Here is a 24104-nt window from a genome sequence, read left to right on the forward strand (position 1 = left end):
ACTGGACATTGAATTAGCTGCCTCCTGATGAGAATGGATTGAGGATTGCTTTCCTAGTGGATAAAACAGACAGAACAGATACAATATCATGTTCACATTCAACCCAGTATCAGAGACTCACTATCAACTATGGCTGGGCTATATGGTCCAGATACCAGTATGGATTTTTCCAGTATTGCCTAAAAATATATTTTGATACAATGGTAAGTAATTTAAAACATTTACAAATTAAATAACTTCACTGTCTGTTTTGTATCCGTTTGGTTGAGTATGAAACGGAATGGAGAAAGCCATAAAAGTTTAAAGTTTTAATGTCACAGTGAAATTCACAATGAAATTCCTTTCTTATAAACTCAAAACCCAACAATGCAATAATCAATGATAATGTATTACTAGAAAACACACACACGAGAAATAAGAATAGGAAATATGAAATACACAAAGTAAGTAAGCATACTATATTCAGGAAATATTTAAAAAGTCAGTTCCAATACCATATTTACATGTGCAGGGATACTGGAGTGAGGGAGGTAGATATGTTTAGGGGTAAGGGGACTAGGCTACAGCATATAAGATAAACAGAGTAGCAGCAGCTTGTATGTGGGTGGGTGTGTGGGTGTGTAGAGTCAGTATAAATGTATGTGCAAATTACGTGTGAGGAAGCAAATGATGGAGTGAGTATTTGTGTGTCGGAGTGACGGCGTGTGTGAGTGTGTAGGGCCCTGTGAGTGTGCATTCAGACAAATATTGCAAATACAGCCTCCCGGGTGGCGCAGTGGTTAAGGGCGCTGTACTGCAGCGCCAGCTGTGCCACCAGAGACTCTGGGTTCGCACCCAGACTCTGTCGTAACCAGCCGCGACCGGGAGGTCCGTGGGGCAATGCACAATTAGCCTAGCGTCGTCCAGGTTAGGGAGGGTTTGGCCGGTAGGGAAATCCTTGTCTCATCGCGCACCAGCGACTCCTGTGGCGGGCCCGGCGCAGTGTGCGCTAACCAAGGTTGCCAGGTGCACGGTGTTTCCTCCGACACATTGGTGCAGCTGGCTTCCGGGTTGGATGGCGCTGTGTTAAGAAGCAGTGCGGCTTGGTTGGGTTGTGTATCGGAGGACGCATGACTTTCAACCTTCGTCTCTCCCGAGCCCGTACAGGAGTTATAGCGATGAGACAAGATAGTAGCTACTAAAAACAATTGGATACCACAAAATTGGGGAGAAAAAAGGGGTAAAATTCAAAAAAAATAATAATATTGGAAATACTGAAAAAAAAGGTAAACTCAGTCTGTCTAGCTATTTTTTTTTGCTATTCATCAGTTGTATTGCTTGGTGATAGAAGCTGTTCAAAAGCCTGTTGGTGTCAGACTTGATGCACATGCAGCAGCAGAGAAAATAGTCTATGGCTTTGGTGGTCGGAGTCTTTTACGATTTTCTGGGCCTTCTTTTCACACCGCCTGATATAGAGTTCCTGGGTGGCAGGGAGCTCGGCCCCAGTGATATACTGGGCTGTCCTCACAACCCTCTGTTGCACCATGCGATCAAGGGCTGTGCTATTGCCATACCAAGCAATGGTACAGCTGTAGAACCTTTTGAGGATTTGAGGGCGTGCTCTCGTGGTGGAGGTGATGTTGTCTAACCTCACCACCTTGGGCCAGCCCGTCAGGAAGTCCAGGATCCAGTTGCAGAGGGAGGTGTTCAGATCCAGAGTCCTAAGCTTGGTGATTGAGCTTGGAGGGCGCTATGGTGTTTAACGCTGAGCTGTAGTCAATGAACATTTTTGGCAGGGCTGAAAAGCAGTGGAAATGTGTTTTTGGGATTCAGTTCATTTGCATGGCAAAGAGGGACTTTGCAATTAATTGCAATTCATCTGATCACTCTTCATAACATTCTGGAGTATATGCAAACTGCCATCGTACAAACTGAGGCAGCATACTTTGTGAAAATGTATATTTGTGTCATTCTCAAAACGTTTGGCCACGACTGTAGAGAGGAAAAGGGTATTTACTGTGGATATATTCTATAACTATTCTCACATTAATCGTATACCTTGCACATGAACTTCTGCCTGTTTGGGGTAAGAAAATAAGGAATGTATTTATGTGTTGAATGTCTTCGTTCGCTGTCTATCTCGGTCAGAACCAAGCCCTCTCGGGAAGATTGTTTCAGTGGGCTTGCCCATGGGTGTAAGGCTCTGATTGTCCCACAGATGTCACAATGTCCTTCTTCTTAGTTGTTTGTGCTTGTAGTGGAGTGTTTTCAGAGCTGATATTCAGATGCACCAATGATTATCTTAGATGGGATTTTCTCGTTCCCATCTCGTCTTTAGTCAAAGTTTGAAGCACTTTACAGCTGCAGACTGGCGGTATCCTGGTCTGGTAGGTGAGGTTATCTTCTTCACCTCGTGTTGGTTCAGTGTTTCAACCATTTCCCACATGTATCTAACGCGCCATGCTTTTCTGGTCTGGTAGGTGCGTTTATCGTCTCATCTAGTGTTGAGGTTGGGAGTTTCAGTGCTTCCAACCTTTTCAACGTGTGGACCACAGTCTCACGTCTTTTGGTCTCCTATGTTAATTATTAGCTAGTCTTTTTAAGCACTCTGGTCGTAAAGGTGGTTCCATCACGCTGACAAGCTCTCTGACCTCATTCGGGGCGTGTCTACTAACTGTGCATAGTTAATATGAAAAACAATTATCTTATTAGAAAAGTAAAATCACATTCATATCTTAACAAAAATACTCACACCCTTAATCATATATTTTATACAACATTTGGATGTAAACTTAACAGCTAGAATGTGTCCACTTTCCTAGTTTCAGTATTGTCTTGATACCTTTCTTAATGACATCACAAAATAATAAACAATGTGATAATGATTATTCTTTAGATCCCCACTGACAATTATTAACATTCCTATGTTAGAAATATTGTTCCAAAGTTCACTTTTGGATGTTAGAGATTTTGAGGCGGCAAAATATCTCTGTAACAAAGCACATTCCAACAATTCAGACCCCCCCCCCCCCCCCCCCCCCTCTTCTGTGGGTGAGATGGGTCTGGTCATCGTCAGCCATTTGCCAAGCTGATCTGAGGCCTTGGATCCTTATCCAGGAGAGTCATGACACTAGGGTGGCTGGTGGAGTTAATGTATGCCATAACCAGCCTCTCAAAGCACTTCATGATTACAGAAGTGAGTGCTACAGGGCTGAAGTCATTGTGGCATAAAGCCTTCGAGTTCTTAGGAACAGGACTGGTCATCTTAAAACATGTTGGGATTACAGACTGGGACAAGAAGAGGTTGAAAATTACTGTGAATATGCCTGCCAGCTGTTCTGCGCATGCTCTGAGAACGCACCCTGGAATACCGTCGGGGCCTGCGTCCTTGCAGGTGTTGACCTTAGAATTAATTTGTTGGCATCCTAATGTCATGCACTACTCATAAAACATATTTACATATGCATTACTGAGATTTTAACTTGATTGAAAATGAGAGTATAGGAGGAGACCAAATCAAAATATTTATTTAAAAGTGAGTCCCAAAACTTGAAAAGACATGAATTAAATAAATATAATGTGTGGTTATTCATAGGGTTAACATTTTATATTTTCAGAGACATAATCAGTAGGTAGAAATAATTACAAAGGATTTCCATGTCATTAAAAGTTCCTAACTCCTTTGCTGGCTCTTTAAGTTAAGTACTTAAGTACAATTTGTTCTCTTTTACAGGGAACCCATTGGAAAGAAGAAGTCCGGTAAGTCCACTTTAGTATTCCATTTTGGGGTAAGTTGTTATTGCATTTTATGTGTAGCAGACGCTCTTTTCCAGAGCAACTTACTGGTCCCCTGTGGGAATCAAACCCACAACAACCTTGGCATTCCAAGCACCATGCTCTACCAACTGAGCTACACAGGACTACATAATTGTTTGTGGTATGTAGTTTATGTAGAAAATATCATATGGGTGAGTTCTGACATGAAATAGAAACATTAATTAGGATAAACATTTCCTACACCAGCCTTAGCATCTTAGTACAGCTCACTACATTTCTTTGAGATTTGAGCACCCTCTAGCTGTGATGTTGGATATGTGCTCCATTCTTTTCTAAAGAGATTGCAATGTAAAGATTTAGGATCATAGGAAGACTAGTAATTCAATGATATATTTCATTTCTTGAAGTTAGATATAGACCATTACTTCTAAAAAGTGTTTTTAAAAATGGGTTTTCCCTTTCTTTGTTAATCTAACCAACCCATCCATGTCAAGTTTCAATTTCATTTTGCTTAATTTCCCTCCATCAGGCATTGTGGAGAGAGCGACTACTTTCCTAAAGAGAGGTAGTAACAGACTCATGCTTGGCCGTGCTCTGTGTGTGGCCCCTGGTTGCTAGCCATCCGTTTGGCCCGTTCCTGGTCCCTGTCTGCTGGGCCTTTAGCTGGGACGTGGCTCTGAGGTGGGACTGGGCAGTGCGGAGTAGCGAGGGGGAAGGACCTGTTCCCAGATCTGTATGTGCTCAGCCAACGCCTCTGTTTCAGCCAACACAAATACAGGTCTGGGACCAGGCTAGGGAAGGTTGGGTTAGAGAGGGCAGGGTGGGACAAGCTTGGTGCTCACTGTGATGTGCTCACTGTGATGTGTGATGTGCATGGCAGTGTGTTAGCGTTGTCAAGAGAGCATCAGATGGTGTGTGTCAGACTGTACACCCAGCCCAACTCCCTTTTCTCCTATGTTGAAATCAACCCTGTCTTGGTTGTGGGAATTAACTGGCACCTTGATAGATGTGCATGCTGTACCCCAACAACAACAACAATTAAAACCCTCCTCATTCTGTGTTGTTGTCTCATGGGGAATCAGACATGACAGTTTTCATAATGTATAATATCTAGTAAGTTTGGAAGCATCTACTTGTACGGTTAATTTAGAGACGGGATGGTGTAAATACAAGGCTCAATTTCTGGATGGAATCCTTTTTGGGAGTGTACGGTTGTGAATTTAGTGGATATTATGAGTGCATCCCACGGTTAGCTCTGGTAATCATCCCACCAAGGGCACATCATAGAGCAGGTCCTCGTGTTGTTCTAACCTGCAGCATTGTGTAAGTGTTGGGTGTCTTTGTGGCGGTTGTCTCTGTCTCTGTGGCAGCCATGTTTGTGATTGGCATAACCCTCCTTCCTGTCCTGTCTTCTCTACAAATATCTCCCTCTCAGACCCTCCTTCCCTCTGCTCTCTGGCCACCATTTTCTCCTCCCTGTCTCTAAAATCACACCTGCTTCGTCCTCCCCCTCCCCCTATGCTCGCTCTGCTCTCTGTGGTGGGGTGGAAGGTAGAGAGGTCAGCGCTACATGTCTGTCTGTGTGCTCTGTGCCTCTCCCTGCAGGAGACTCCAGCGCAGCTGACCCCCTGCTCCTGGACCAGTACGTGGCTGTCACTGACTATGAGAAGCAGGAGAGCTCTGAGATCAGCCTGCACGTGGGACAGACGGTGGAGGTCATCGAGAAGAATGAGTCTGGTACGAGATCTGAGCCTTTAGCTTAACGACTGAGGTTGTGTCCCAAATGGCACTCTATTGCCTATAGAGTGGCAGGCCTATGAGCCCTGGTCAAAACTAGTCCACTATAAAGGGAATAGGGTGCCATTTGGGACAACCTGAGTCCTGGGGGCCTTAACGTAATTTATAAAGAAATCACACTGTCCCGTAACTGTTTTTGCCCTCATCAACTGAAAGTTAGTTATCATACTCGAAGGAAAGCCTCAGATACAGGCGCTTTGAAGTGTACCAAGATGACTACACAATGCTATCACGATGTCTTCAGAATCTTCCAAACAGACAAGGCCAAATAGCAGAATAATACTATCACAATGTCTTCAGAATCTTCCAAACAGACAAGGCCAAATAGCAGAATAATGCTATCACAATGTCTTCAGAATCTTCCAAACAGACAAGGCCAATCCAAGATCCAGAGTGAGCCACTGCTGTGTGTCTGACTGTTTCTGTGTGTGTTTTGCTTTCTGTGTGCAGGTTGGTGGTTTGTTAGTTCTGACGAGGCCCAGGGCTGGGTCCCTGCCACCTGCCTGGAGGCCCAGGATGACCCTGATGACTTCTCCCTGCCCGGTGAGGAAGGTAACCCTCTCTATCCACATTCAGAATAAAAACTAACTGTACAGCTCAGTCAAAACTCAAGGATTACTGCCTGAGCATCAACAGCTCAAGGCTTGCTTCCAATCAAAACAGTATGTGTCCTGTCATTGATTAAGATGTAGAAGAAATGTGGAATTGTAATGAACAAATCTAGGAAACAGGATGCTCAGAAACTCTTGAAATCCGTACAGTACTTGTATTGGCATTACAAAATACTCTTTCACACTGTGTGTTTGTGTGTGTGTGTGGGGGGGGGGGTCAGTTTCAGAGGTCATTTTCCCACCTGTTCACACTGTTCTAATCACCATCACCTGTTACTGTCTGTCTATTAGAACTTAGCCAACACATAGCAGAGTATTCACTTCCTGTGTACTTACTTCCTACTTCCTGCTGCCCACTGTGCTCTGCGTCAGTGTCCCGGAGATACTGGTCACTGCTGAGGCACGTGGGCCGCCGGCGAACATTAGGGGATCTGTTCAGCACAAGTACAGGGTTTGGGCAAGGTGGAACGCACGCCTCTTTTCCCCATAATCTTCATCTGTGTGTAGAATGTCATGTTTAGCATGCAAATCCCATGCATGACCAACCCAAGCACGGAGAGTGATGCAAGACATGCATGTGTGTTGTGTGGCATGGATTAGAATGGATACTACCGCTATGTTTGTGTTATTTGTCTTCTCGATGGAATGCAGTGGGGAAAAAGCTCAGTTTTTCTCACTTTGTTATTTCAGTGAAATTAATGATATATTTTAAATAGTTTGTTCCTTCTGAATACACTATCTGTTTAACAATCACTTTAATTCAGTAGACTTTAAAGGGACCCGTGTAGATTAGGTATAAAAACCTAATATATTTGAAGTAGGTGTTAGTGAAGTCCTAACCTTAGTAATGCTGTCTTGTTTGTGTGTGCTTAATGTTGGTGGAGGATGGAGGGAGGTTTTGTGTTGCATGATGTGTGTTACACATCTTCTCACTCTACAGGATAGATCCTGCCCAGGCCCTGTCTACAAGGACATACTTGCAGAGAGTTTTACCCTGGTTTAGACCAGTTACCAGTTTATGATCTTGTTACACTGGTTTAGACCAGTTACCAGTTTATGATCTTGGAATGGTGTACTGAAGGCTAATGCACTACGTTCAATGGCAGATAGTGAGAGGCTAGGGTTTTAGAATTTGCTATGAAGAAAGAACACTATCAATTGTTTTCCATATATAGTCAAAGAGATTAGTCCCAACTACTCGCTCTCAACATGCCATCATGTGCTGTCCCTGCCAAGTTGTTGATTCCATTCCATTGACATTCTTGTGAAAGTTAGTATGCAAGACGGGATAAAATACATCACCTAATGTGATGTATTCTTTGTCATTTCCAGAGGAGAAGTACACAGTGATCTACCCGTATGCAGCGAGAGACCAAGACGAGATCGACCTGGAGAGTGGCATGACAGTGGAGGTCATTCAGAAGAACCTGGAGGGCTGGTGGAAGATCAGGTAGAACAGAAAACCCCAGAAGCGTGTCTGTCCACTGGGGATGCAGGCTGTGTGTCCATGTGAATTTCATTGAGTGTTTGAATGTCTATGTGTGTCAGAGTTGGTTGCTGTTGTTGTTGTTGTGTTTCTTTCTATTGAAATCGTAGACGTAACCTCTCTGCTGCCGTCTACAGGTACCAGGGACAGGAGGGCTGGGCCCCGGCGTCCTACCTGAAGAAGGCCGACATCCTGAGCCAGAAGCTGGCAGCAGGCCACGCCAGCACCAACGATCTGGACGGATTCTCCAAGCAGCAGAACCAAGCCAAAGAGAGCAAAGGAGACAACAAGGACCAGAAAGACAAGGGCTTCTCCCCCTTTGCCAAGCAGCACAGTGAGTGGGAACTAAGAACTGTAAACTACAGTAACTCATTTAACAACTATAACTCTCTACTTAATGGGAAATCTCACACCACCCCAACATCCACATATGTGAAAATGTATGATGCTTTTTGTCTTTGAATAATGGCTACCTGCAGGCTTTAAAGTAACATTTCAAAAATCAACATATGGTATGTGAAAATTGTGTGTTTCTATGATCTGTAGTAAAAAAGATAGAGGAAGGAAAGTGTTTCCAATGGCATCATCAACCAATTAGTAGACAGTAGGCAAAGCCTCCTCACAATTGGTTAAAATCACATGACGCACGCCAATGATGTCATTGGAAACACTTATCTTCCTCTATATTTTTTACTACAGAACAGAAACACACCATTTTCACATACTGTATGTTGATGTTGGTATATAAAGTAGAAACATTGTAAAATGTTCCTTTAAAGCCTGCAGGTAGGCATTATTCAAAGACATTATAAAGCCTCATACATGCTTATAACAAGTAATAAAGCCATATACACGCAGGCTTACTTAAATTGTTACCAAGACATCTCATCTGAATGAGAGATGCCTCCTCAGTCTCCTCCCTCAGAGATGTTTCTCTGCAAAGCTCTCTAACTCAATGCCAGAGTAATGTAAAACATCCTACTTTATTTCCTAGTAAGTCATTGAGGAGCTGAATGCCTCCCACAACTACACCTCCATTAGTGAGGATCCATTACACATAGTTAGAGCCGAAGGCCCCGGTCTACAGAGCTCATCAGTCTGCATCGAACACACTGCTCTCTCTCTCGCTCCCTGGTTCGTCTTTCTCTCTTTCTGGAACTGATATCTTCTCCTATGAGGAGTGGATGTCAATGCAGGCAGTGTTTTGAGACTGATGGCCTGTGATGAGATGCGGCTCACTGGAGTCTGATTTCCTCTGCCTTTTCCCCTACAGAACAAGGGGCGAGACAGAGACCACCACCACGCAGGGATCTCACCATCGTAAGTACCCTCCACTAACCACTTAACCACACATCCTGCTACACCAACAACACTTGTTAACAAAGACATTTGTCTTAATGAGTTTTGCATTGATTTGATGTTTTGATCTACCACAAGTCAAATCTGATACAGACCCACTCTTTTTTTCTTCACACCCTCCCTCTCTCCCTCCCTCCAGCCGAGGGGGCAGAACCTGCCCAAGCCGCCCACCCCTCCTCAGGTGGAGGAGGAATTCTACACCATTGCAGACTTCCAGACCACCATCCCAGATGGCATCAGCTTCCAGGCTGGTGTCAAAGTGGAGGTGAGACACACGTCACATCTCACCACATATTGGTAGATGGTTATTGTTTGATGGCAAACCGCCTACCATCTCCCGCCTAGAGAAACCTTTCAGATGTAATTGATACATTTTATTCCATATGCAATACATTTGTTTACCACAAAAGAGTCAAAACTCAGGGTGAAGTTCAATTAATTAATGAACTCCTTGATACTACCCATCCCGCATGCGGGAGGGAGCGTAGCGTAGCCTCAAACTAATTAGCATAACGCAGCGGACATTCCTAGAAAATGTTCCTATTCATGAAAATCACAAATGAAATATATTGAGACACAGCTTAGCCTTTTGTAAATCACACTGTCATCTCAGATTTTTAAAATATGCTTTACAGCCAACGCTAGACAAGCATTTGTGTAAGTTTATCATGGCATAATGCTATGCTAGGCTCTGCTGGCAGCAGGCAACATTTTCACGAAAATAAGAAAAGCAATCAAATTAAATAATTTACCTTTAAAGAACTTTGGATGTTTTCACTCAGGATATTCCCAGTTAGATATCAAATGTTCCTTTTTTCCAAAAATATTATTTTTCTAGGCGATATAGCTCCCGTTTGTTTGTCACGTTTGGCTGAGAAATCGACCGGAAAATGCGGTCACTACAACACCAAACTTTTTTCCAAATTAGCTCCATAATATCGACAGAAACATGGCAAACGTTGTTTATAATCAATCCTCAAGGTGTTTTTTTAACATCAGTTCTGTTGCACTCACAGACAATATCTTTGCAGTTTTGGAAATGTCAGAGTGTTTTCTATCCAAAGCTGTCAATTATATGCATAGTCGAGCATCTTTTCGTGACAAAATATCTTGTTAAAACGGGAACCAAAGACTCAACAGCTGTAATGTGTGCCCCTCTATTGACAGAGCTGAATACGTATCTACCTCTCATGTGGCGCAGCACTCTCTTAAAGCAAAGCTCCCCCCACTCATACAGTGTTATACTTTAGCAGTTTTCCACTGTGATTGACGTAGACCCTTCACCCTGATTTAAGACTTTTTAAGACATTTCAATAGTTTCAACATCCCTTGGCCCACTTCCTAATCTCATCTGGTTCCATAGCCCTTGGGCCCAGTTCCTTGTCTGGCTTCCATAGCCCTTGGGCCCAGTTCCTTGTCTCATCTGGGTTCTTTAGCTCTTGGGCCCACTTTCGCTTCTTGTCCTATTGTTGCTCCAGATAACATATCATGGGTCTCTGGTCACAGGGAGTACATAGACGCTTCTTCAAACTGACACGCTAATATTCAGCATAACACTTTTCTCTACTTTCACAATGACTTTGTAAGGCAAAACATCCCAGAGACTTAAGACCTTGTTCTACTTCTCCTTAATCACTCAAAAGCCAATCATTTCACAAACAGCAATTATTTACAATCAGAATGGAATGGGATTTGAATGATGCTTCATAAAATGCACTGTCTCTTCATTCCTGATTCCCTGATTGACTCACTGGTCCCCTGTTTCTGTTGTCCAGGTGATAGAGAAGAACTCCAGTGGCTGGTGGTACATTCAGATTGAAGACAAAGAGGGCTGGGCCCCCATTACCTTCATCGACAAATACAAAAAGACCAGTTTGACCCCGCGCCCTAACTTCCTGGCACCTCTGCCCAACGAGATGGCCCAGCTGAAGCTGGAGGATGGCACTGCCAGCGGCGCGGGGCAAGAGGACAGCTGGTCCAAACCGCTGCCAGACGAGCCCACCGCGAGCAGCGAGTCCGGAGCCCGGCCCAAACTCAGAGACTGGAAGTCCAGCGCCAGTAAGGGGGCATCAGCCTTCTCCGGACCCCTGCCTCCTGCCCCGTCTGCCCCACCTGCTGAGGAGAAGCCAGCCTTGCCACCCCGTAGGGAGTCCATCAACAAGAGCCTGGACATTGAGATTACTGTGGAGAAACCCAGGACAGACCTATCCAAACCCATGCCTCCAAAACCCCAAGCCCCGGGTGTCATCATGCCCCTGCTCACCCCCAAAGCTGCCCCCTTCAAGCCCGACAAGCCCCCCGAGCCCAAGAGAGAGGTCGCGAACAAGCCTCTGCATCTGAAGAATGAGATGGGTCTGGAGTGTGGCCACAAGGTCTCTGCCAAAGAGGTGAAAAAGTTCAACCTGAAACCTGTGGCTAAGCAACCACCCAAGCCCAAGCTTGATCCACCGGAGGAGAAACCAGAGGTCGCCGGCCTTGCACTGTTCATGAAGCCTAAACCCATAGTGCGGCCCAAACCCGTCCCAGCTGCCAAGCCAGAGCCGCCAGCTGAGAACAAGCTGGACATCACCAACCTGAGGAGCAAGCTGAAGCCTTCAAAGCCAGTTGAACCAGGCTCTGGATTAGCAGAGCCAAGCCAGCAAAACGGCACTGCAGCCAACAACGCCCCTAGCAACGTTCTCCCCAAGATGCCGCCCCCCAACCTTCCCCCTAATAATGCTTTACCCAAGATGCCCCCTCCTAATAATGTTCTCCCCAAGATGCCGCGTCCCGGCAGCCCCCCTATCAATGCCCTACCCAAGATGCCCCTGGCCCCCAATGCTCACAATGGCAAGGCCACTGACGAGCCCAAATTCCCCCACAAGCAGCAAAACGGCCACGGACAGGTGAGCCCGGACAAATGTGCTGTTTCCTCACACAAAGAACCTCCAGGTAGACCCGCCGTCCTCCCTAGGAGACCCCCTCCACCCAAAAAGACCTCTGAGCCGTCCAGCCCCACAGAAACCAAAGCCCCCCTGAAAGAGCTCCCAGACACAAAGCCTGCTCCCCCTCAGCTCAGCAGGCCCCCTCCCCCTAAACCCAAGGCCTTCGTACTACCCCCACCCAAAGAGAAGGTGGTCCCAAAGCCCCTGCTTAAGAGTGAGAAACCAGGCCCTCCGAGGGACAAGCTGCCTCCTCTGATCAAGGATCCCAGTAAAGAGGAGCTGTTCTTGGCCGTGGCGGACTTTGAGGGCGACGATCAGACGGCCAGCTTCAAGGAGGGCACCATGTTCCAGGTGATGGAGAGGAACAGCAGCGGCTGGTGGTTTTGTAAAAATCTAGGAGAAGGGCCAATGAAAGAGGGCTGGATCCCCTCCAATTACCTGACCAAGAAACCCTAAGTACCAGGTTCTGTTTGCTTTTTTAATACATAAAGATATCACTAATTGTATTTAATTAGCTTTTTATTTTATTTATAGTTACCTTTTTCTAAATATATGTGTTTGTTACTTTGTTACATTCCATTTGTTTAGCATTCGAGCGAGAATGAACCAGCAATGACACGTTTCTGTTGCGTTTCTTTTTCAATATTTGTTTTACTTTATATCCTCGTTACAAATAACCAGGCATCAAATCCGGGAAAAGCAAATGTCCCTTTCAAGTTCACTTTGTGCCATACAGTATGTTACTCAAGCCTATGTCATTTTATGATATCTATCACAAGCTTTCTAATAGATCAAAATATGTCCTTCCAAGCCTTCTATGATATTGTGCCTCAGTATAATATTCAGTGCTTTAAGCTTAAATATATGCAATTTAGCTAGTTGGTGTCTCAGTTAGCATATCAAAGATGCTTCAGCCTAATGAGTAGAGTTAAAACTGACAGTGCAATGCATATGGAAAATAAATCAGACCATACGATAGAGGTACCAGGGTCCGTATTCACAAAGAGTCTCGTAGGAGTGCTGATCTACGATTAGTTTGGCCTTTTAGATCATAATGAATAATATTACATGAACAGGGTGTACCTGATTCTAGATCAAATCCTAGATGGCCATGTATACTCAGATACCTCAAAGAACAGCCCTCCTCCTACTATGGCTGCAATGGAGGTTACAAGGGAAGTTCAAGAGGACACTTTGTTTTTCAAGAACTAAAATAGCAACACTTCAAGAGGAGTTTTTGCCAAGTGATTCTAAGTGCTTATATGAAACATTTATACAGTTCATGTGTTTGTGAATGTGTTTCTTTTTTCTTTAGGAACTGAATAATAATGTTGCGGGTGATTTTTTACAGATGTGCACTTTTCAGATGATTTGAACAGATTCAGATGGTTCAGACTGATTCAGGTTTCACACTGTGGCTTAACAGACAGAGAACTTAGTGTACAAATGAATGCCATAGCCATGTTTTAAAACCTCAAATAAGGTCTTAACATTGGGGAATGTATGCCAGAGTTAGTCTCTAGTTCATCTCCTCTCAGGATGGACTGAATTGACTTCATTGAAATGAAATGGACCCCTTCCCAGTACGATGGTGAAAAACACACAAGTAAGAATGACTGATTCAAGTAGATATTACATCAGGCTGCCTATGGTAAAAACAATATTCCATAATTATGCTGTAGGCCAAGGTCTAGCATTACTACAGCCCCTAAATTAGGGAATTCACCTGTGATTTGTGTATATATTACAAAATACTGAATCTCCAAAACAGTGCTCAAATATAAAACAGAATTATAAAGTGTGATCATTACTCATTGTTTTACATTAGTGCTTGACTGGTTTCAAGCACAGACTCTGAAAAATAATGATTGTACTTCCAGAATGAAGTAATGTCAGCTGTTGTCACTTTGTTTACTTTTCACCTCTTGCCCTGTCTGGTCATTGGGAAATAGGGTCTAGTCAGTCATACAGTAGAGGAATGAAGGGTGTTTTGGATGTTGTAGTTGTTCATGTGAAAAGGCTTACGGTTTGGTCTCCTAGGAGATGCACGGACAAGGCTAGGAGTGGCTGTAGCTCACAGGTTCATTGGAGAATCTTTGAATGTGGTTGATCTGCTCCTAGCTGCTATGCTAGTTTTTTTTTCTCTCCCCATTTTCCCCTCTGTATCATCTTATGTTAGTACTATGTCCAATGTCATTCCATGGCTGATAAATCAAAGAAATGCAATCAAGTGTATTATTTTAAGGACTTAGTGTCTGTGTCCGGTCATGACCAACATTGGTAACAGTGAAATGATCAGTGAAGTTACTTGGAGTTTTCCATCGTTTAGCCAGTGTGCTTAGTGCACTTAAAGTAATGCTATTCATAATGTCAGATTCGTAATAATGATCAACACATGGAGTAAGGGCTGAATTAGTGGAATGTCTGTGTGAAACGTGGATTGGGTTAGAATGACAGTTGGATAAACAGTTTGTTACTGAAGCATAAAGACAAGGCAAGCAGGGATGTGAACACCGCAATGTAAGAAAACAGTATTGGATGTTAGTCTTATTGCTTTAAGTAACACTTTACCCTTAAACAGACCATTTAATACATTTCAAAAAGCACTTTTTCTTTTGAGATATGCAGCAGGACATCTATTCCCATCTTTTCTTCTTGTGTATTTCCATTCATATTAAGTCAATAAACATTTTTCATTTTTGTATGGTGTCTTGGTTTTTTGGTTTTTTTTTGGGGCGGCAGCGTAGCCTAGTGGTTAGAGTGTTGGACTAGTAACCGAAAGGTTGCAAGTTCAAATCCCCGAGCTGACAAGGTACAAATCTGTCGTTCTGCCCCTGAACAGGCAGTTAACCCACTGTTCCTAGGCCGTCATTGAAAATAAGAATTTGTTCTTAACTGACTTGCCTAGTAAAATAAAGGTAAAATAAAAAATAAAAAAAATTTCCTTGGAAATGTTTTAGTATTGAGTAAACAGATGCAACCTAAACATTAAAGCCATAATGGTATCAAAAGGAGAATATTCTATAACATGCTTGAGAAGAAGCGTAGCAGACATAAGAACATTTGCCTTTATTAGACTTATGTACAACAGTGGTTTCTTCTGTTGAACAGTCACATTCACTCACACCCCTTACAAATACAGCTAAACAGAGGGAAATATGCAGTCATTACAAAAGAAGAGAGAAACATTGTTGGTGAGCGAGAGAGCAGATGTACCTGATAGTTGACCTGATTACTGGATGTTAAACAGGTCTAGTTGGTCTGAAAACTAGGCCAATTTTCAAAAGCAGACATGCATATCAACTGCAAAAAGTTTTTCAAAATAACAATTACAAAACAGAATGATGGGAAAAAAAACTGATGCACTCCCTCAAAGAACCTAGTATACACTTCCCAGTGCAAAGAAAGGTACATTTGATGGAGCAAAAATATCAGTTTAAAGCTGACAGTGCATTTAATATAAACATCGAAACACAATCAATAACCCTAATAATACACATTTAATTCAATTCAAATCTTCTACCTCTTAAGATTCCTTCAATGACGACAGTATTGCGATTTGGCTTCGTTAGTTCCCATCCAGTGTACTAGTATCGCCCTTACAGTAAAAATGCAGCACAGAAATAAACATGTCAGAGACATTTTAACTTTAAATGAGTCACAACCAGTTTTTCCTAGAACTCCAAAAACAATTTGTTCTTCAACCTTTTAATTAAAAATGATAACTTTTCCCTGACTTCTCCCATTTTCATAAACTCACCTCATCCAAATAAAAAAGGTAAGGAGGAACTAAGCAGATCTGTCAATCCACACAATCTGACAGTGAAGACTTCAGCATTTTTAGGTTAATATGTACAGCGTTGGAAAATGATTTCAGCGGGAATTCCATTCATTCACCATGTGTCCTCACAATTCTGAAGATCATGCTCTGCTCTTTTAAAAGTAATAATGAACAAATGTAAAAAATATATATATAATAATAATAATAATTTGGCAAGTAAATACATTTGGGTTGTTCCATGAAATGAGTCCCTTTTGCGTCCCTTTGATATTTCAAGTACAAATTGTGCAAGTGTCCTTCAATATAGACCACATGTAACATTCAATAAATCTGATTTTTAACATGAATAAAGACTTGCTAAAGTGTCCCTCTGTGCATCTGACTTCTAGGAATATTTTAACCCCAAAACCTCTCCAGGTTTTCACCATCATTGTAAAGCCCTAGTTTGTGTTGCTTTGACAGTCATTTCTGAAAATAATTTATATGTTTTTAGTGATTCATTGGTAAAAAAAATAATAACGTCCCTCATTTTAATGTCATACCCTGTTACGTGAACTGAACTCTCGTTATAATATGGTGAAACTATTCCTTAAAAAAAAAAAAATGCTATAATTTCAAGAGACATTTAACATTAATATTCAAATCATAGTGTCAAAAGCAGGTGAGATGGTTCTACTCTTTTTGGCCATTTGCCGGTGTTTTGTGGTGGAAAACTGAGCAGGTCGAGCATAACACCCCTGTTACCCAGACAGACAGGCTAGACATTTTCTAACAATAACATTTTTGGGGTAAAGCTTGCATTCAATGGCCCCTCCCTGTTGCACACAACAAGCTTCCATTTGCCCTGTCACAAGGGGATTTATGGCTGATTTAAAAGGAAGTCGTCAACTCTGCTACTTTATTTGGCACTTAATAGGCACTTTAGTTATTTTTGTATTTAACCTCTTGACTTTAAAAAAAATTAAGTTGAACATTTGCTCTTTATGACAGAATGTTAAAATATATATATATTTTTAAACCAAATTACACTACTCAAAAGGCTACTCATCTGCTTTGAACTAAAAGGCTGTTGAGCCAAGCCACACAATGGCAACGTAAGAGAGATTGAATGGTCATATTTCAGTGTGTTCATTATGCAAGAGACTGTTTTGAATGAAGACAAATATTGCAGTGAAACAAAAATGCTTATTCATTGGCTCCCACCAATACAGCGTTGTCTGAAGTACATTTTGGTTCATTTTCCACATTCCACCTGAAACACTGTTCCCCGGCTGACCCTCTTTGGGATATGGGATGCCTCACCACACGCTCCTGACTAACTACAGCTTAGCCTCATGCTTACTGGTCACATCGTAAACCAATGGGGATCTGTAGACTATTAAAAAGGAAACACTGCATGGATGAATAAGATCCTATCAAGCAGCCTGACACACACGTGGAATTAGACAATCTTCAAAATAAAATATGACCAAGCCTTGACATCTTGGGTTAATCAAATGATAAAATGTTGTAAACATGACTTAAAACATAAATATCTTAAAAATGAAAGAAAAGTTCAGGAGGAGGACTATCTAGTCAAGCATTTCTGGTGAGGCTGAGGCATCTGGCAGTGGTGGTGGTCTTTCAGGTTATGATGTGGGATAAGAGGTTAGGGTTGGTCCTGACAGGGAGATAGGAGGGTGTTTAGAGGGGAAGAGATGCCAGTCTACGTGGTAGAGGACTCAGAGTAAGGGAGGAACTTGGTGAGTTTGTTTGGGGAGCTGGGGCTGAGGTACTCAGAGTCCTCACTCATCTTAAAGAAGTCCTCCTGGTCCCTCTTTCTCTGGTTCAGCTCTTCTTCCAGAGCCTGGGAAAGATAGAGGGCGGAGAGAGAGAGAGAGAGGGGGGAGAGAGGGATAAATAGGGAGCGGGAAATAGAAGAGAGATGGGTAGAGAGAGATCAAAGCAATGGCAACTCCAGTACTGGATATTAATGTACATTTTACAACTTTTCAATGTCAATGATATTAACTTTTTGGGACTAAAACAATTGGATACCATTTTCCTGGGCTTGAGCTGCTCCCTCCACTCATTGAGCTGGTGGTTGTGCTGCTCATCCAGAGACTTGAGCCTCTGAGTCTCGTTCTCAATCAGCAGGTGGCACTTCTCATTCTGCGTGCACACACACGAATATTAAAGCAATACTTGTGGAATGTATTTTCTTTACAAACCCACACTTTGTGGAGTTACATTTTATTGTATATTTATTCCACCCCACTAAGCACAGACACACAGACAGGGTCACCTGTAGCTGCTGCAGCTCCCTGACATTGCCTTCACACTGGCCAATCATGTCCCTCATCTGGCTCTCATGCTTCTGCTGCTGGTGCTGCCGCTCAGCCTTCTGACGCTTCTCCTCCTGCTGGGCAAACTGGAGACGTACACACACACACACACACACGAAAGAGGGGGAGACCGAGGGATGAGAGATTAGTTTACAACCCTGAAACCTGATACAGTTCTGTGATATGAATATGATATACACTACATGACCAGAAGTGTGTGGACAGCTGCTCATCGAACATCTCATTCCAAAATCATGGGCATTAATATGGAGTTGGTCCCCATTTTGCTGCTATAACAGCCTCCACTCATCTGGGAAGAAAAAAATGGTCCACTAGATGTGGGGACTTGCTTCCATTCAGCCACAAGAGTATTAGTGAGGTCAGGGCTCTGTGCAGACCAGTCAAGTTCTTACACACCGAGCTCAACAAACCATTTATGTACGACCCTCACTTTGTGCACAGGGGCATTGTCATGCTGAAACAGGAAAGGGCCTTCCCCAAACTGTTGCTAGAAAGTTGGAAACACAGAATCGTCTAGATTGTCATTGTATGCTGTAGCATTAAGATTTAAGCCCAAACCTTGAAAAACAGCCCCAGAACATTATTCCTCCTCCACCAAACTCCTGGTATCCGCCAAACCCAGATAAATCAGTTGGACTGCCAGATGGTGAAGAGTGATCCATCCACTGCTCCAGAGTCCAGTGGCGGCAAGCTTCACACCACTACACACTTCAGCACTCGGCGGTCCCGTTCTGTGAGCTTGTGTGACCTACCACTTCACAATAACACCACTTACAGTTGACCAGGGCAGCTCTAGCAGGGTAGAAATTTTAGACTGACTTGCTGGAAAAGTGGCATCCTATGACAGTGCCACGTTGAAAGTCACTGAGCTCTTCAGTATGGGCCATTCTACTGCCAATGTTTGTCTATGGTGATTGCATGTCTGTGTGCTCGATCATTCTTCTCTAGCCATCACTTGCACACCTTTTCTGATATAAGTATCCATTTGAATAGACATCACAGCCAGCCAGCCAGCCAGACAAACTGTACTGTATCGTGTGTTCCTGCTGGTATTCATCGAGCTGTCTGGTTGGTTCTTCTGCCCCCTGGAGCCTAACCTTACTAACCTTTACTATCTACATCTCTAACTGACACTTGACTTCATCCCATGGCTACACTTCAACAGTTACATTTTATTTCTACATTTACAACGGCAGTCTTCACCCTCCTCTTCCCTCGTTTCTCCGCCTCTCTCTACCCAGACATTCTGTAGTTTTCTTGTACCTGTTTGATCTTCTCGCGGTCCTCCGAGGCGCTGCCCGTGGAGTTGATGCGGAGGCTCTTCTTGAACATGACCATGCGGGTCTTGCCCTCACTGCGCTGGATCTTGGGCATGCGACCCTTCTCCTGCTGCTGCCGGGCCTTCAGCACCTCAATCATCCGCTGGTTATAGCACTGCATCTGCTCTTGTTCCTGAGGAGACAAAAAATAAAATGACTATTTTTAACCTTTATTTAACTAGGCAAGTCAGTTAAGAACAAATTATTATTTTACAATGACTGCCTACCCCGGCCAAACCCTAACGATGCTGAGCCAATTGTGCGCCACCCTATGGGACTCCCAATCACAGCCGGTTGTGATACAGCCTGGACTCGACCCGGGGTCCGTAGTGATGCCTCAAGCACTGAGTGCCTTAGACTACTGCGCCACTCGGGAGCCCATCAAAAGCATAGGTACGGATGAGGATGCACACACACACACACATTGCAAAGGTCAGGGTTACTGTACTGTACCTTCTCATGCTTCTTGAGCAGCTGGTGGCGTTGGAGGAAATACTGGTCTTTGAGCTGCTGTTTCAGCAACTGGTGCTTCTCATGAAGGTTCTTCTCCTCTAGGTCCCAGATAGTAGCTTCCCTTTCTGAGGACAGAAAAATAGATAGACTTCTGAAAGCAGCTGAAATAAGAGAAAGAGTTATATTACATTGACCAATTGGAGGGGAGAGTGTAATCACTCTGAATGAGTATGCATCTGTTAAGTTATTGAGGAGGAGAGGGCTTGAACAGATCAAGGGTGTACAGTACTTTAACTGAGCTCAGGGAGTTGTATTCCCTGTGAAGGGGCTCTGACTAGACAACTCTCACTGGATCAGCGAATGTCATTGTGCTAATGGCGCCGACAGAGATGGCCGCCTCGCTTCGTGTTCCTAGGAAACTATGCAGTTTTTTGTTTTTTTACGTGTTATTTCTTACATTAATACCCCAGGTCATCTTAGGTTTCATTACATACAGTCGAGAAGAACTACTGAATATAAGATCAGCGTCAACTCACCATCAGTACAACCAAGAATATTATTTTCGCGAAGCGGATTCTGTGTTCTGCCTTTCAACCAGGACAACGGAATGGATCCCAGCCGGCGACCCAAAAAAAACGACTCCGTAAAAGAGGGAAACGAGGCGGTCTTCTGGTCAGACTCCGGAGACGGGCACATCGTGCACCACTCCCTAGCATTCTTCTCGCCAATGTCCAGTCTCTTGACAACAAGGTTGATGAAATCCGAGCAAGGGTAGCATTCCAGAGGGACTTCAGAGACTAACGTTCTTTGCTTCACGGAAACATGGCTCACTGGAGAGACGCTATTGGAGGCGGTGCAGCCAGCGGGTTTCTCCACGCATCGCGCCGACAGAAACAAACATCTTTCTGATAAGAAGAGGGGCGGGGGCGTATGCCTTATGGCTAACGAGACGTGGTGTGATCACAGAAACATACAGGAACTCAAATCCTTCTGTTCACCTGATTTAGAATTCCTCACAATCAAATGTCGACCGCATTATCTACCAAGAGAATTATCTTCGATTATAATCACAGCCGTATATATTCCCCCCCAAGCAGACACATCGATGGCTCTGAACAAACTTTATTTGACTCTTTGCAAACTGGAATCCATACATCCTGAGGCTGGATTCATTGTAGCTGGGGATTTTAACAAGGCTAGTCTGAAAACAAGACTCCCTAAATTGTATCAGCATATCGATTGCGCAACCAGGGCTGGAAAAACCTTGGATCATTGTCATTCTAACTTCCGCGACGCATATAAGGCCCTGCACCGCCCCGCCCTCCTTTCGGAAAAGCTGACGATGACTCCATTTTGCTGATCCCTGCCTACAGACAGAAACTAAAACAAGAAGCTCCCACGCTGAGGTCTGTCCAACGCTGGTCCGACCAAGCTGATTCCACACTCCAAGACTGCTTCCATCACGTGGACTGGGATATGTTTCGTATTGCGTCAGATAACAACATTGACGAATACGCTGATTCGGTGTGCGAGTTCATTAGAACGTGCGTTGAAGATGTCGTTCCCATAGCAACGATTAAAACATTCCCTAACCAGAAACCGTGGATTGATGGCAGCATTCGCGTGAAACTGAAAGCGCGAACCACTGCTTTTAATCAGGGCAAGGTGACTGGTAACATGACTGAATACAAACAGTGCAGCTATTCCCTCCGCAAGGCTATCAAACAAGCTAAGCGTCAGTACAGAGACAAAGTAGAATCTCAATTCAACGGCTCAGACACAAGAGGTATGTGGCAGGGTATACAGTCAATCACGGACTACAAGAAGAAAACCATCCCAGTCACGGACCAGGATGTCTTGCTCCCAGGCAGACTAAATAACTTTTTTGCCCGCTTTGAGGACAATACAGTGCCACTGACACGGCCTGCAACGAAAACATGCGGATTCTCCTTCACTGCAGCCGAGGTGAGTAAAACATTTAAACGTGTTAACCCTCGCAAGGCTGCAGGCCCAGACGGCATCCCCAGCCGCGCCCTCAGAGCATGCGCAGACCAGCTGGCCGGTGTGTTTACGGACATATTCAATCAATCCCTATACTAGTCTGCTGTTCCCACATGCTTCAAGAGGGCCACCATTGTTCCTGTTCCCAAGAAAGCTAAGGTAACTGAGCTAAACGACTACCGCCCCGTAGCACTCACTTCCGTCATCATGAAGTGCTTTGAGAGACTAGTCAAGGACCATATCACCTCCACCCTACCTGACACCCTAGACCCACTCCAATTTGCTTACCGCCCAAATAGGTCCACAGACGATGCAATCTCAACCACACTGCACACTGCCCTAACCCATCTGGACAAGATAAATACCTATGTGAGAATGCTGTTCATCGACTACAGCTCGGCATTCAACACCATAGTACCCTCCATGCTTGTCATCAAGCTCGAGACCCTGGGTCTCGACCCCGCCCTGTGCAACTGGGTGCTGGACTTCCTGACGGGCCGCCCCCAGGTGGTGAGGGTAGGCAACAACATCTCCACCCCGCTGATCCTCAACACTGGGGCCCCACAAGGGTGCGTTCTGAGCCCTCTCCTGTACTCCCTGTTCACCCACGACTGCGTGGCCACGCACGCCTCCAACTCAATCATCAAGTTTGCGGACGACACAACAGTGGTAGGCTTGATTACCAACAACGACGAGACGGCCTACAGGGAGGAGGTGAGGGCCCTCGGAGTGTGGTGTCAGGAAAATAACCTCACACTCAACGTCAACAAAACTAAGGAGATGATTGTGGACTTCAGGAAACAGCAGAGGGAACACCCCCCTATCCACATCGATGGAACAGTAGTGGAGAGGGTAGTAAGTTTTAAGTTCCTCGGCATACACATCACAGACAAACTGAATTGGTCCACTCACACAGACAGCATCGTGAAGAAGGCGCAGCAGCGCCTCTTCAACCTCAGGAGGCTGAAGAAATTCGGCTTGTCACCAAAAGCACTCACAAACTTCTACAGATGAACAATCGAGAGCATCCTGTCGGGCTGTATCACTGCCTGGTACGGCAACTGCTCCGCCCACAACCGTAAGGCTCTCCAGAGGGTAGTGAGGTCTGCACAACACATCACCGGGGGCAAACTACCTGCCCTCCAGGACACCTACACCACCCGATGTTACAGGAAGGCCATAAAGATCATCAAGGACAACAACCACCCGAGCCACTGCCTGTTCACCCCGCTATCATCCAGAAGGCGAGGTCAGTACAGGTGCATCAAAGCTGGGATCGAGAGACTGAAAAACAGCTTCTATCTCAAGGCCATCAGACTGTTAAACAGCCACCACTAACATTGAGTGGCTGCTGCCAACACACTGACTCAACTCCAGCCACTTTAATAATGGGAATTGATGGGAAATGATGTAAAATATATCACTAGCCACTTTAAACAATGCTACTTAATATAATGTTTACATACCCTACATTATTCATCTCATATTCATATGTATATACTGTACTCTATATCATCTACTGCATCCTTATGTACATGTATCACTAGCCACTTTAACTATGCCACTTTGTTTACATACCATTCTCATATGTATATACTGTACTCGATACCATCTACTGTATCTTGCCTATGCTGCTCTGTACCATCACTCATCCATATATATTTATGTACATATTATTTATCCCCTTACACCGTGTATAAGACAGTAGTTTTGGAATTGTTAGTTAGATTACTTGTTGGTTATTACTGCATTGTCGGAACTAGAAGCACAAGCATTTCGCTACACTCGCATTAACATCTGCTAACCATGTGTATGTGACAAATAACATTTGATTTGATTTAAGTGTTGATGGCACCCAGACATCAAGTGTGTGACGCTGTACCTCTGACGAGGTGTTGTTTCTTGTCGAGACACTGCCTCTCCGTCTCTGAGATATCCCTCTTGTTCTCTGAGATTATGCTCTTCAGCGTTGTGTCCAGGTGGTCCTTCTGGTCCGACAGGAAGTTCTGCTCCTGAAGCACAGGAAGTGATGAGACGTTAGCATTTTAACTGGATTTAGAGGTCAGTGTTCGAGTGAAAGAAAGCAGCTTGTATTTACCTCTGTTTGCTTCATCTGTGTAAAGCTGTTCATTCTCTGCTTCATGGCATCTTTCCGGGTCTTTCTGGGGAGCTTCTCAACCTCATTCTTCACCTGGAAAAGTTATTGTAAAATCCATACACTTAATATTAATAACAATACCTCCCTAATTTAACTAATCACCCACACGCTTGA

At 44.0% G+C, this 24104-nt stretch overlaps 2 protein-coding genes across 7 annotated transcripts in view; one reads left to right on the forward strand and one right to left on the reverse strand.

Annotated features, from left to right (window-relative positions):
• Nucleotides 1-14635, forward strand: part of sh3pxd2b (SH3 and PX domains 2B) — a 55269-nt gene extending 40634 nt beyond the window's left edge. For 3 of the 5 annotated variants that reach the window (XM_021617493.2, XM_036989715.1, XM_036989716.1), the window contains 9 exons: nt 3713-3738; nt 4286-4321; nt 5362-5493; nt 6004-6105; nt 7497-7614; nt 7788-7984; nt 8924-8970; nt 9149-9274; nt 10785-14635. In XM_021617493.2, the coding sequence (XP_021473168.2) occupies nt 3713-3738; nt 4286-4321; nt 5362-5493; nt 6004-6105; nt 7497-7614; nt 7788-7984; nt 8924-8970; nt 9149-9274; nt 10785-12389 (2389 nt within the window). In that variant the 3' untranslated portion in view covers nt 12390-14635. The remainder of the gene's footprint in view (nt 1-3712; nt 3739-4285; nt 4322-5361; nt 5494-6003; nt 6106-7496; nt 7615-7787; nt 7985-8923; nt 8971-9148; nt 9275-10784) is intronic. The other 2 variants (XM_021617494.2, XM_021617495.2) reach the window with 2 other exon arrangements.
• A 348-nt stretch (nt 14636-14983) lies between these two features.
• Nucleotides 14984-24104, reverse strand: part of LOC110533364 (serine/threonine-protein kinase 10) — a 58377-nt gene continuing 49256 nt past the window's right edge. The window contains exons 13-20 of one of the 2 annotated variants that reach the window (XR_005053587.1): nt 23931-24023; nt 23715-23844; nt 19832-19956; nt 19323-19511; nt 17999-18124; nt 17752-17865; nt 17195-17560; nt 14984-17055 (exon numbers count right to left, since the gene is read on the reverse strand). Coding sequence is in view for 1 of the 2 variants with exons in the window: in XM_036989717.1 (XP_036845612.1) it covers nt 17420-17560; nt 17752-17865; nt 17999-18124; nt 19323-19511; nt 19832-19956; nt 23715-23844; nt 23931-24023 (918 nt within the window). In the remaining variant the exon portion in view is untranslated. Of the gene's footprint in view, nt 17561-17751; nt 17866-17998; nt 18125-19322; nt 19512-19831; nt 19957-23714; nt 23845-23930; nt 24024-24104 lie in introns of both variants that reach the window. The other variant, XM_036989717.1, reaches the window with a different exon arrangement.

The sequence above is a fragment of the Oncorhynchus mykiss genome, chromosome 10 (genome assembly GCF_013265735.2).
Source record: "Oncorhynchus mykiss isolate Arlee chromosome 10, USDA_OmykA_1.1, whole genome shotgun sequence".
In the NCBI taxonomy this organism is placed as follows: domain Eukaryota; kingdom Metazoa; phylum Chordata; class Actinopteri; order Salmoniformes; family Salmonidae; genus Oncorhynchus; species Oncorhynchus mykiss.